This window comes from Diospyros lotus, chromosome 11, assembly GCF_014633365.1.
Source record: "Diospyros lotus cultivar Yz01 chromosome 11, ASM1463336v1, whole genome shotgun sequence".
Taxonomy (NCBI): domain Eukaryota; kingdom Viridiplantae; phylum Streptophyta; class Magnoliopsida; order Ericales; family Ebenaceae; genus Diospyros; species Diospyros lotus.
This window is the reverse complement of record NC_068348.1, coordinates 21567931-21582190: the sequence shown is the minus strand read 5'-3', so window position 1 is coordinate 21582190 and position 14260 is coordinate 21567931. Positions and strand designations below refer to the sequence as shown.

Here is a 14260-nt window from a genome sequence, read left to right as displayed (position 1 = left end):
GGCCCAACGGGCCACGGGCCGGGCCGAGTCGTGGGCCCAATTTCTTTGGCTCAGCCCGGCCCGTTTGAACAGTAATAGACCGGGCTTTGGCCCGGCCCTTTTGACACCTCTACTTTGAAATCCGATCTGCCATTAGGACAACCAAACAAGGTATGAGCAGTGTTACTGAATATTTTAATGCTTTGGTGGAATTGTGGCATGAAATGGATATATTTTATACCATCAGTTAGGAATCTCCAACAGGTAGCAACAAATACAATAAGATGATAGAAAAAGATCGAATTTTTGCCTTCTTACATGCCCTTAATCCTGATTTGGATGAAGTTCGAGGGAGAATCTTGGGCACAAAGCCCTTACCATCTCTTAAGGAAGTGTTTGCAAAAGTAAGAAGGGAGGAAAACAGGCGTAAGGTGATGCTTGAACATCAAACCGACCCTGGTTTGCCACACCAAAAACTCGACTCTTGCCTCTATCAAACAGGGAGAATTTTTTTCCAAGACTCAAGGTAAAGAAAAAATATGGTGTGACCATTGCAAGAAACCCTATCACACTAACGAAACCTGTTGGAAAATCTATGGCAAACCAGCAAATCGGAAGCCACGATCCAAGAAGGAGAGCCCCAGATCTGCATATAATGCAGAAGTTTCAGCAGAAACTAAACCTAGTTTGAACCTATCCGAAGATCAGATACAAGCCTTATATAGGCTTCTTAATCAAGGTACAACCCAATCCAGCACTATTAATCCACAGTCCACTGCATTAGTAGCCTTGCAAGGTAATTCCCAGCTCTACTCCTTAGCCTCTAAAAGGTTTTCTAATAACATATGGGTAGTTGATACTGGTGCATCAGTTCATATGACAAATTCTACATGCTCTATGACTGATTATACCCTATGTACTCCTCCCTCAATATATCTATGGCTGATGGAACCACCTCACCTGCTATGGGAATGGGAACAGTATGTATATCTAACCTAAGGTTGAATTCTGTACTACATGTTCCTGGTTTGCAACATAACTTACTCTCAGTCATTCGAATCACCAAGGATATGGATTGCAATGTAATTTTCTACCCTTCCTATTGTGTGTTTCAGGACCAAGCCTCGAGGAGGATGATTGGCAATGCTAAGGTGATGGACAACCTTTATTGTCTTGCAGAAGATTTTCCTATTTCTTCAAATAAAATTGTCTTAAGCGTGACTACCAATGCAAAGGTCTTGTTATGGCATAAATGCTTAGGACACCCTAGCTTCCCTTATCTCAAATCTTTGTATCCCAATATTTTCAGCAATAAAGAACAGATTTTTTCATGTGAACAATGCACTTTGCTAAACAACCTAGATCACATCATCCTATTCAATTCTATAAGCCTTCTAATCTTTTTCATTTGATTCATAGTGATATTTGGGGACCCTCTAAATGTCTTAATATCAATAGTTCTAGGTGGTTTATTACCTTCATTGATGATCATTCTAGAGCTTGTTGGGTGTATTCAATGAGGGAAAAATCATAAGCTAGTAACATATTCAAAAGATTTCATAAGTTTATTATGAATATGTTCCAAACCTCTATTAAAATCCTTCGAACTGATAATGGCCGAGAGTATTTCTCCAATGATTTCACAAACCACTTGGCTGAGTATGGTATCTTTTATCAAAGCTCTTGTCCATATACACCCTAACAAAATGGGGTAGCTGAAAGAAAAAATCAACATCTTCTAGAGGTGGCAAGAGCTATGATGTTTACCACTAATGTCTCTCACTCCTATTGGGGAGAAGCCGTTCTCATAGCCGCTTATTTAATCAATCGTTTACCTTCCAAAACTTTGTAATTTCAAACCCCCCTTAGCATTCTTTGCACTCTATATCTGAATACCTCTTAACATTTTTTCAATTGATCCTAAAGTCTTTGGGTGCATTGTGTATGTTCACAACAATGCTCTATCTCGAACCAAATTGGACCCTAAAGCTCACAAATGCATCTTTGTTGGGTATTCACCCTCTCAAAAAGGATACAAGTGCTATTGTCCTACAAATTATAGATTTTTTGTCTACCAATGTTACCTTCTACGAGGATATTCCCTTTTATCCCATCACAGGTACAAAACCAGTCCCTGCTAATCTTCTTCCCTTTGTTTTTCCCATTGATCCTATCCTACCGGTGTGTTCTTAAGGGGGAGCATCCTCAGCACCTTGTGATAACACACTTGCAGAACCGGTTGTTTCCCTTATTGAGCCTGCTCCTGCTGATTCCTCCTCTATTTCTCATACCTCTGAATCTCTTCATCATTCTGGACATGAGAAAACAGGTTCTACCCGTAAATTTGGTCCTCATAAGCCTCCCTCAGCAACTGATAACCCTCTGTTTACTTACTCTAGAAGACCTAAAGGAAGGCCGGCCAGAACCAAAGCAAAACTAGCCATTACTTTCAGATGTTGGTCCATCAGAAGAAAATATGGTTAATGATGAGGGGACTGCTACACTCAGAAACAATATTGACAGCAATGCTAGAGAGGAAGATGGTTTGGATTGGGCTTCTCCTATAGCTTTGAGAAAAGGGGTAAGGTCTTGTGTCAAATATCCTATGTCTAACCATTTAACATATGCCAAATTATCTCCACAGTTCAGGGGATTTGTGGCCAAGATTGACAACACTGAAGTTCTTAAAAATATTCAGAATGCTATGAGTGATCCCAAGTGGAGAGTGGCTGTGATGGAAGAAATGGCTGCCCTAGTAGGAAACAAGACTTAGGAGATTGTTCCACTGCCTCCTAACAAGAAGCCGGTTGGATGCAGGTGGGTATTTACAATAAAACATAATGCAGATGGGAGCATTGAAAGATATAAGGCTAGATTGGTTGCCCAAGGCTTCACTCAAACCTATGGGATTGATTATGAGGAGACATTTGCACCGGTTGCCAAGTTAAATTCTATTCGGGTATTATTATCTATTGCTGTGAATTTAGATTGGCCCCTCTTCCAATTTGACATTAAGAATGCTTTCCTTAATGGTGACTTGGATGAGGAAATCTATATGAAGGTTCCCCCTAGTTTTGAGCATGTGGTTGATAATGGAAGAGTATGCAAGCTAAAGAAATCTCTCTATGGATTAAAGCAGTCACCAAGGGCTTGGTTTCATAAATTCAGCATGACTCTCAACCAATTAGGGTATAAATAAGGATAATATGATCACACCTTGTTTATTAAACCCATTAAAAAAAAAAAAAGGTGATTTTGATTGTTTATGTTGATGATATTATTGTGACAGGGGATAATTTGCAGGAAATTGATAACCTAAAGAAGCAATTAAAAGTTGAGTTTGAAGTAAAAGACCTAGGAACCATGAGATATTTCCTAGGCATGGAAGTTGCCCGAAGCAAAGAAGGCCTATTCATCTCACAATGAAAATATACTCTGGATTTGCTAAAAGATACAGGAATGATGGCCTGTAGACTAGCTGGAACTCCCTTGGAAAAGGGAAGGAAAGTTGAAGAAAATGGTGATGTTGCTCTAGTGGAAAAAGAGAGGTATCAAAGGTTAGTAGGGAGATTGATTTATTTGTCTCTAACAAGGCCAGATATAGCCTATTCAGTAAGTGTAATCAGTCAATACATGCATTCTCCTACTCAAAGACACATGAGGGATGTTCAACATGTTCTAAGATACCTAAAGGGGACATCAGGAAAAGGATTGATGTTTAAGAAAACCGAAAATAGGGGAATTGAAGGATATGTGGATGCTGATTGGGCTGGTTCTAGAGAAGACAGCCGGTCAACCTCAGGGTATTGTACCAAGGTTTGGGGAAATGTAGTTACATGGAGAAGCAAGAAACAATCTGTTGTGGCTCGTAGTAGTGCTGAAGCTGAGTTCCGTGCAATTGCTCATGGGATATGTGAGGTGATTTGGTTGGAAAGGCTAATGGAAGACTTGGGGATGCCTTTGTCTCAATAAACAAAGGTATTTAGTGATAGCAAATCAGCTATCAGTATTGTTAAAAATCCGGTACAACATGATCGAATGAAGCATGTGAGAATAGACCGAAGTTTTATAAAGCGAGAAATTGAAGAAAGAGGGATAAATTTGTCCTATATACCTTCTACTGATCAAGTAGTTGATGTTCTAACAAAAACAGTTGTAAGATCATGTTTTGAGTCCCTAATTAGCAAGCTGGGAATGACTTCTATCTATTCACCAGTTTGAGGGAGAGTGTTGAACGGAAATAAGGCTCCCAGTGGAAGAAGAAGTCTAAATTAAAGAGTAGCGTGAAAGTTGTGCAAAGAAGATTAAATCAGATTATCTTAAGTTATTTAAATTATGTTTTAGTCATTGTAAATTTGTATTTTATATCTGTTTTTATCTCCTAAACTTTAGGAGATAGTTATTTCTAGTTTTTAGGAGTAGATTACTAAAATCCTTTCCTACTTTATAGGAAAGAGATTAAGTTGTAACTTGTATATATTTTCAAAGCCATCTCAATATCAAATCAAGCAAGCAATCCCGATTTTTCTAAGACTTGTTTCAAAAGGTACCACAACCTTTCAATTTTCTCCTTGTTGAATTCTTTTGGTTCATGGGACTGTTTTTCCTCCTGTGGAGTTGCCATATTAATTTGCCCCTGGCTCCTATACTGATGTTGTCCACCTCTATTTCCCCATTAGTTGCTTAGTGGCTTTCCATGTAGCTTCTAGCACATCTCCCTAGTATGTCGTGGTTTCTTGCAGAAAGTACACCACATATTCTCATAGTTGTCATTGCCCATGGATTTGAGACTTGTTTTTCCATTTTCTCCCGATAGTTGGTCCTTCTTAAACCCACAATTTCCTCCTCCTTTTGCCACCATTGCTGAGGCCTCAACTGGTTTGGGGTCCAACATGACACCCCTTCTGCTTTCCTCAGCTATAATAATTGAAATCATTTCATTAAGTGAAGGTAAGTCATCATTGCCTAGGATTTGAACTCTTACCTAATCATACTCCACATTTAGACCTGTAAGAAAATCATAGGTGCAATATTTGTCTATAAAAGCTTTCAAGGTGGCTGCATCATCACTATTCTTCATCTCAATTACCCTGTAGTGATCCATTTCTTGCCATAGTCCCTTTAGGAAATTGGCATACTCAATGATAGTTATGTTATCTTGCTTTGCTGCAACTATTTTGGTCTTCAACTCATAGATCTGGGCTGCATTCTTCACCTTCGAGTAGGTTTGTTGGATAGACTCCCAAACCTCCTTTGCTGTTGACAAAAACGTGCAGGTATCATTGATTTCGAGAGCCATGGAACTCCACAGCCATGCAATGATCATGGAATCTTCTCCATCCCATGCCGCATAGGCTGGATCTCCTTTCTTTGGTATGGTTCCTATAATATGGTTAATCTTCCCTTTTCCTTTCAAAATGGTTCGAATTAATCAAGACCATTTAAGATAATTCCTTCCATCCAACCGATAGGCAGCATTGATTGGCTGCAGTTCTCCCAATGGCTGAAGCATCATGGGTGTTGATGTTTCCCTTGTATCGTAGGAACTAGCTTTATTAGTGGTGGCTAACATCTTCGGTTAATGGGAAGGCCCAAGGGAAGAATGGGAAATAATGTACTATTGCATCAATGAAGCCTGCTCATGATGGCTGTCAGTAGCAACAGAAGAGTAGTTAGCGATGAAGCCTTAGAAAGAAGAGTCCTAGGGGTTTTTAGGCTCTAATACCATGTGGAAAAAAGAGAAAAACAATGTTGAACAAGATAGAAAAGAGAGAAAACCCTTTTTAGGAGTATAACTCTATATTTGGTCTAGCATTCTTCCATTGAAATTTATAGTAAGCTATACTAAAATTAAGGCCTAAATAATAGTTAATTACATCTATTCACATATTAATTGACAAATCTTCTTTCCTTGATTTATGGCAAAGATATTTTTCTTGATTTATGGAAAATCTTTCTTCGTTGATTTATAACAAAGATACTTTCCTTGATTTATGGTCTTGATTCACGACACTATCTTTAGTCGGGTCTTACTTATCTTATCTTCAATGTGAGCTATTTCACTTTTATTATAGTTGGAGAAGATGAAGAAAATTTAAGCTATGATCGAAAGGATAAGAAAAGAAGATGATAAATATAAAGATGAAAAATATATATAGTTGGGAGGATAAGGATATTCCTTAAAGTCAGGTAAGGAAATCCTACTTTAAGATTGATCCTAATCTAAAACATGATGTTGTAATCTATACCTAAATACTAGGAATGTAATATAGTCCTAAATATTAGGAGATTTCTTAGGAACTTTTATGTATAAATTCGTATACCGTGGGTCAATGACATTAAGGAAGTTTATTCTTCTCATTGAAAACTTCCACCAACATATTTTCCATGGCATTAGAGCCACGGTTCCGTGGCAAAATCTTCTACCTATTCTCCCTTTCCTACAACTTGTAGACTCCCTTAAGCTCACGATATGGCTGAATCTTAGACAGCAAGTGAAGCTTCAAACAATTTACCTCCTCCAACAAGGAATACTCAAGTTGCACCATCTCCAATCACCCTCGACGCTGAATGGAACCAACTTTAGAGAATGGTTCCAGTTAGTTTTGCTAGTAATTCGGGGAAAGGGCAAGGTTGGATACCTAACTGGGACAGCCTCTAAGCCAAGCACAAATTCAACAAACTATGGTGTGTGGGAAGCTGAAAACTCTATTGTGATGGCATGGCTGGTCAATTTTATGGAACTAAAGATTGGAAGGACTTATCTATTCTACAAGACAATTCAAGAGATTTGAGAAGCTGTTTAAGAAATTTACTTACATGGAAAATGCTGCCCAAAGTTTTCAGATCCGATCTACAATTCGAATAACTAGACAAGGTAATAGTTCAGTTACTGAATATTACAATGCTTTAACATAATCGTGGCAGGAGATGGATTTATTCCATGACATTAAATGGGCATGTGTTGAATATGGGAAGAAATATGAAAATTTGATAGAAAAAGAGAGGGTGTTTGATTTTTTGCATGGACTTAATGCTGATCTTGATGAAGTTAGAGGGTGGTTACTTGGAACCAAACCATTTCCATCAATAAGAGAAGTTTTTGCAGAAGTCATGAGATAAGAGAGCAGAAAAAGGGTGTTGTTGAATCCTTTAGGGATACCCAATTCTGATGCAAGTTCACAAACATCAGATTTTGTCTCCTCAAGGATAAAACCACCTAATCCATTCAAAGGAGAACCCCAAAAAGACAAACCATGGTGTGATCACTGCAACAAGCCATATCACACCAAGGAAACTTGTTGGAAAATACATGAAAAACCAGCAAATTGGAAGCGTAGAAATCAGAGGAAAGGAAATCAAACAGCCTATGGGGGAGAAGTGGAGATTGAAAAGACAACCAACTTGGTTCTATCTGCAGATTAGTTGGAGATCTTACAATAATTGTTGAGCCAATCTAAGGTTACCAAACTGGAGACAACAGAAGCTTCTAACCCATAGACACTCTTTAATCTCTTTCAAATTCCCTATGGATTGTTGGATAATTGACACAGATGCTTCAGGTCATATGATTGGATCTCTTGAGGTTCTAACACCTTATGAACCTTGTTCTCAAGGTTTAACCATCTCAATGGTTGATGGTACTACAACCATTACTCAAGGGAAAGGTATAGCTAGTGTGGTAGGTTTAAAGCTAAAGTCAGTCCTATATGTTCCTATTTTAAAGTGCAATCTAATGTCAGTGAGTAAAATAATCAAAGAAAAGAAGTGTTTGGTAACATTTTTTCATTCCTATTGTGAATTTCAGGACTTCTTTCGGGAAAAACAATTGACAGTGCTGAGGAAAAGGGAGGCCTCTATTATATGTTAAAGCTTGGACAACCCCTTGGATCTAGGTCACAAATCCAATCCTCCTTGTCTACTATTTCAGATTCTGAACTTATGTTATAGCACCAATGTTTAGGGCACCCTAGTTTCAATTATCATAAAGCTTTGTATCCCTATATTTTCATTAATAAAAGCAGTCATTCGTTTCATTGTGAACACTGCATTCTTGCTAAACAAACTAGAAGTTCTCATCCTTCTCATGAATATAAACCTACAAAGCCTTTCTATTTGATTCATAGTGACATTTGAGGACGAGCAAGGACTCCTAATTTAACTTACACTCGATGATTGATCACATTTATAGATGACCATACAAGGGTTAGTTGGGTGTTCCTAATGAAAGACAAATCTCTGGGATATGTTGTGTTTAACAGGTTTCATCAAATGATAAACAATGTCTTTCAAGCCTCAATCCATGTTTTGAGATCAGATAATGGATGGTAATATTTTTCCAATGATTTCGGTCATTATTTAGCTGCACATGACATTATTCATCAAAGTATATGCCCCTACAATTCCCAGCAAATTAGGGTGGCAAAAAGAAAAAACCGCCACCTTCTTAAGACAACAAGGGCACTTATGTTCACAAGGTCGTTCCCTAACACATACTAGGGGAAAGCTATTCTTACCTTTTCCTACCTTATTAATCACCTTTCCTCAAAAGTTCTTGCCTTTAGAACACTTGAGTGTCTTCCTTGACTTTTATCCCCATCATTCTATGGTGCTCAACTCTTTGTCACCGAAAGTGTTTGGATGCACTGTGTTTGTGTAGAAGTATCAACCTTCTCAATCTAAACTTGAACCTAAAACCCTTAAATGCATATTTGTTGGGTATTCTCCCACTCAATAAGGCTACAAGTGCTACCATCCTTCTACAAGACGTCTCATTGTATCATGTGATGTATCCTTCCTTGAACATCAATCATTTTTCCACACCAATCCTTTGCAGGAACAAATGCCTAGTGCAGAGGAACAATGGGACTCTATTTTGCCTCTACCCATGATCCAAGATCTTGAATCTCCTACTGCCACTGAATCAGTCCCTGAAACTCTTATTCCTAATCAAACTTCATTGTCTAATTCAGGGGAAGGTAGATCAGATTCAAGAAAATCCAGCCTTGGATAAACAAACTTTGGTATATTCTAGAAGGCCTCGTGACCCTTAGCCAAACCCAATGTCTGATCCAGAGATAGGTCTAGAGATAGAGTGCAGTAGCAATATGGAAAAGGCTACATCTAACAGGTTTGATGATCTTGATATCCCAATAGCACTAAGAAAAGGGGTGAGATTGTGTACAAAGCACGCTATTTCAAATTATGTGGGATATCCAAAGCTATCTCTAGAGTCATCATTGATGATATAGTGATTCTTAAGGATATACATCATGTATTGCAAGATGAGAAGTGGAAAGCACAGTAAGGGATGAGATGCAAGCCCTAGAAGCTAATGGCACTTGGGATATTGTCAATCTACCAGAGGGAAAGAAAGTTGTTGGTAGCAAATGGGTATTTATTGTCAAGTACAAGTCAAATGGAAGCATTGACAAGTACAAGACAAGATTAATAGCTCAAGGGTTTATCCAAACCCAAGGACTCGATTATGAGGAAACTTTTGCTTCGGTGGCCAAGCTTTATTCTATTCAAGTGTTACTTTCAATAGCTGTTAATCTAGATTGGAAGCTGCATCAATTGGATATCAAGAATGCATTCTTGAATGGGGAGCTAGAAGAGGAAATTTATATGAGGATACCCCTAGGTTTTGAGACAGAAAACACGAGGAAAAATATGCAAATTAAATAAGTCACTATATGGCCTAAAGCGGTCTCCAAGGGCTTGGTTCAAGCAGTTTAGTGACACCATCATTTAGCTAGGGTACAAACAAGGGCAAATAGACCATACCCTCTTTACAAAAATTGAAGCAAATGGTAGGAAGACGGTTCTTATTGTCTATATGGATGACATTATCATCACAGGAGACAATACATTGGAAATTGAGCATTTAAAAGGAAAACTAGGGGCTGCATTTGAAGTAAAAGATTTGGGGGAGTTAAAAATATTTTTTTGGGATGGAAGTAGCCAGAAGCAAGGAAGGGATTTGTATATCTCAAAGGAAATACACGATTGATTTGTTGAAAAAAACTAGTAAGTTTGGATGCAAACCTACTAGTACCCCCTTGGAACCTATCTGGAAGAATAAAGAAGACAACAAGAGGGAGTATCAAGTAGATAAAGGGAGATGTCAGCAATTGGTGGGTAAGTTGATCTATCACTCACTCACAAGGCCTGATATTACATATGTTGTAAGAATAGTAAGTTAGTTCATGCATTCACCTACAAGAAGACATCTTGAGGCTGTCTATCACATTCTCTGAAAGAAACACCTAGAAAAGGACTCTTGTTTAAGAAGAGTCAAAACACAAGAATACATGCATTTGTAGACATTGATTGGGCTGGTTCTATTGAAAACAATAGATCTACATCTGGTGTACAAAATTATGGGGGAATTGGGTAACCTGGAGAAGTAAAAAGCAATCAGTGGTTGCAAGAAACAGTGCAGAAGCAAGGATTTGAATTTATTCAAGCCAAACTGGGAATGATAGATATTTATTCACCAACTTAAGGGGTGTGTTGGAGAAGATGAAAAAAATTTAAACTAAGAGGATAAGAAGAGAAGATGATAAAGATAAAAATGAAGAAGATATCCAGCTGGGAGGATAAGGATATTCCTTAAAGTCAAATAAGGAAATCCTAGTTTAAGATTGATCATAATCTAAAATATGTTGTTGTAATCTATACCTAAATACTAAGAGTGTAATCTAGTCCTAAATATTAGGAGATTTCTTAGAAACCTTTTGTATATATTTGCATACCGTGGATCAATGACATTAAGGAAGTTTATTCCTCTCATTGAAAACTTCCATCAACATATTTTTCAATTATAAACGACCTCATTTTTAATTTATTCTTTCTTGTATGATTGCACATGTATTGTAACATCCTCATCATAAGTATCCTCATATTTTGCACATTTAGGTGCTTTAAAGCTCAACATTCCATTCCATGCAACAAAGTTGGTCTTATAGCCATCCTATAAAATTTTCCTTTTAGCTTTAGCAAAATTTTGTTATCATGTAAAATGCCAAACACACTTCTCAATTTAACCATCCTGCCTTTATATTTTTTTGTGGGATGCATTTATGCTGCAGTCCCCAAAGTCCACAAATTGTTGGCCATGGTTGGACCTGCTAATTTTTAACAATGCTTCATCAGTTATTTATTCATGTTGTTACTTCATTGGCTTTTCTTGAAGAATGTTAATTGGTAGTTGCATCACTGGGTGACACAAATACTGATTGCTATTTTTCCACAATTTGACTTCCACAATCTGTTCCCCTTTGGTTTTGGAATCATATCTGGTTCAACTCTATGTCAAATTCTGTGTGTGAAATATTTAGAGTTTATGCACTTTTTGTTGAATCCATATGTATCTAGAGCTTCTTTCTTGACAAACTACTGGGTATTTCTTCAGTCACTATTGTCAACTCAATCAAGGCTTGTGGTTACCCCATCAGGCTGCAATTCATCAAATGATAGTGTACTTTGCTCAGATGCAATTTCCATTGAGGTCCCAACTGATGATATTCGGGTTGGAGACACACTGTTGGTTTTGCCTGGAGAAACCATACCTGTCGATGTAAGTAGATTCAATTCTAGGTTTGAAACTTCATTGTGAATCAGTCATTGATTAGAAAACAATTTTTGGAGAGTTTACAGAACTTGTACCTATAGTGGTTTTTTTTATTCACCTTTTATCACCAGTTTAATGTAAATCACTTTTTAAACTTAAGGCTTTGTAGCAATACGTGGTTTTCTCTCTGTAAGCATCACACAAAATTTTCTGACAATTTGCATCGTCCATAAGCGACTTTTTATGGAGAGAATGATAATCAGTAAACCTCAGATTTAATCTCTTCTTGTGCAACAGTAACATTGTTAATTTTGTTTTTGGTGAACTGTTTGTACTTTTCGCCTTTATTCTCAGCTTGTCATAAACTGGAATATCTTTATCTGCAATTCAAAAAGAAACTAAAAAGAGAAGAGGTTGAAGCAGCACCAGGCTGTCATTTACAGAGTGATTAACTAGCACTTCAAGCACAAATCTCCAATTTTTGCTATATTTAAATGGTTGACCCCTAACATTATGTGAAAGTGTAATTATCATTTGTTTTTAATATTTATTAATCTAGATGCCATTGGTTTCTTGATTCTATATGTAAAATATGAGGGTTTGTGTTTTAATTCTAATTTATGGACTGCCTCCACAGGGGATAGTTCTTGCAGGGCGAAGTGTTGTGGATGAGTCCATGCTCACTGGAGAATCACTTCCTGTATTTAAGGAAGAAGGCCTTACCGTCTCTGCTGGAACAATAAACTGGGTATGGTATCATAGATACATCAAGACACTATATCATTATAGTTGGGTAGCATTATCTTAACTATTTCAAGGTCTGTTTCATCAGTTCCTTTGGCAGATAGAACTATGCTGCTAAATCTTTTCAGTGACAATGAAGATATTCAAGTATTGAACTCAGTTAAATCCCTCAAATGATTGGGCATACTTTGTACATTTGAATTAAAAATTACTGGTAGATTGGACAGAACTTATCAACTCAATAAATCTGATCCCATTTACTTCAGTTAGCTAAGTAGATCCATTTCTTTGATCACTTCCAGATAGAGGCATAACCAACCTAAAGTTCTAGGTAATCACATACTACCTCAAGCTTTTCTCCCTCTTGTCTTTATGCCATTGTCAACTTGAGAGGGAGTGTTAGTGTATAGTTGTATTTATATGAGGGTGTTTTTGTAAATCCATATTGTTGGAACGGATAGGTGGAATGCCCGATATTAAAGGGATAAGATTGTTGGAGATAAGATAAGTCTCTAAGATTAAAGGAATGAGGCAGTTTAGAAGATAAGATACCAAGATTAAAGGGATGAGGCAGCTTGAAAGAAGAGGATAACTCCAGAAATTTTAAATTTTAGTTGATTTGTTTTATCTTCTAAATTCAAATTTGTTCCTGTTTTCTAGGAGATAGCTTAGATGGTTTCTTGTATATATATATACCAGTCTTGAATTCAATAAAATTTAAGTAAGTTTTCCAATATTTTGACTTATTTTGTGGTATCAGAGCCAAAGTCCTAGTAGCCTAGATCTTAAGCTCCAAGCTCTTCAATTAATGAAACATGGCTGGGAACCAACCAACCCTAACAACAACTGATGCCCCAGCCACTAGTTCTTTTAACCCTCATTCATAGTCAAATTTTTCTACAAACCCCATTAACAACTATTTTCTATAGATTACTCAACATAAACTAAATGGGAGTAATTTTAGAGAGCGGTTTCAATCAGTGTTACTAGTGATCAAAGGGAAAGGAAGAGCCAGATATTTGACATGAACAATTCCTACCCCATCAAATATAGTAGCAAATTATGGCACCTGGGAAGCAAAAAATTCAATTATTGTGGCGTGGCTTGTCAACTCTATGGAGCCGAGGATTGGTATAACATATCTCTTTTACAAGACTGCAAAGGAAATTTGGAATGCAATACAAGAGATGTATTCAGATTTAGAAAATATCTCTCAATGCTTTGAAATCAAGTCATCCATTCGTACAACTTGACAAGGTAACTTTAATGTTACAAAATACTATAATGTTTTGATCGAATTATGGCATGAGATGGATTTATTCTACAATATTTGTTGGGATTGTCCAATTGATAGTACAAAATATAATAAAATGTTGGAGAAGTATCATGTTTTTTATTTTCTCCATGGTCTTAACTCGGATTTGGATGAAGTTTATGGAAGATTGTTAGGTACTAAACTCTTGCCTACACTCAGAGAAGTATTTGCTAAAGTAAGGAGAGAGGAAAGCAGACAGAAGGTAATGTTCACCCAACCTATAGACTCACACTTAGGCCCTCAAAATTTTGCTCTTGCTACAATCAAAAGAGAAGGTTTTCTATCAAGGGATCAAGGAAAGGATAAGCAATTGTTTGAGCACTTTAATAAACCATACCATGCAAGAGAAACATTTTGGGATATTCATGGCAAGCCAACAAATTGGAAGCCACGAAATAAACGAGAAACAACTCGACCAGCCTATGTTACATAAGCTCCTACTAAAACTGAAAAAAACACAAACCTAAATCTATCAACTAAGCAAATTCAAGCCCTGTACAAATCACTAAATCAAAGCACATGTACAAAACCCTCGAGTCCTGCTACTTCTAAGCAACAACTTTAATGGCTTAACAAGGCATTTTTCAGTACTCAATGATATCTCAAAAACTTCTCGAACATGTTTGGATAGTGGATACAAGTGCATT

At 37.1% G+C, this 14260-nt stretch overlaps 1 protein-coding gene across 3 annotated transcripts in view; it reads left to right on the top strand.

Annotated features, from left to right (window-relative positions):
* Positions 1-14260, top strand: part of LOC127813427 (copper-transporting ATPase PAA2, chloroplastic) — a 119442-nt gene that overhangs the window by 25677 nt on the left and 79505 nt on the right. The window contains exons 6-8 of one of the 3 annotated variants that reach the window (XM_052354387.1): positions 1095-1130; positions 11396-11560; positions 12192-12302. In XM_052354387.1, coding sequence (XP_052210347.1) covers positions 1095-1130; positions 11396-11560; positions 12192-12302 — 312 coding nt within the window. The remainder of the gene's footprint in view (positions 1-1094; positions 1131-11395; positions 11561-12191; positions 12303-14260) is intronic. The other 2 variants (XM_052354388.1, XM_052354389.1) reach the window with 2 other exon arrangements.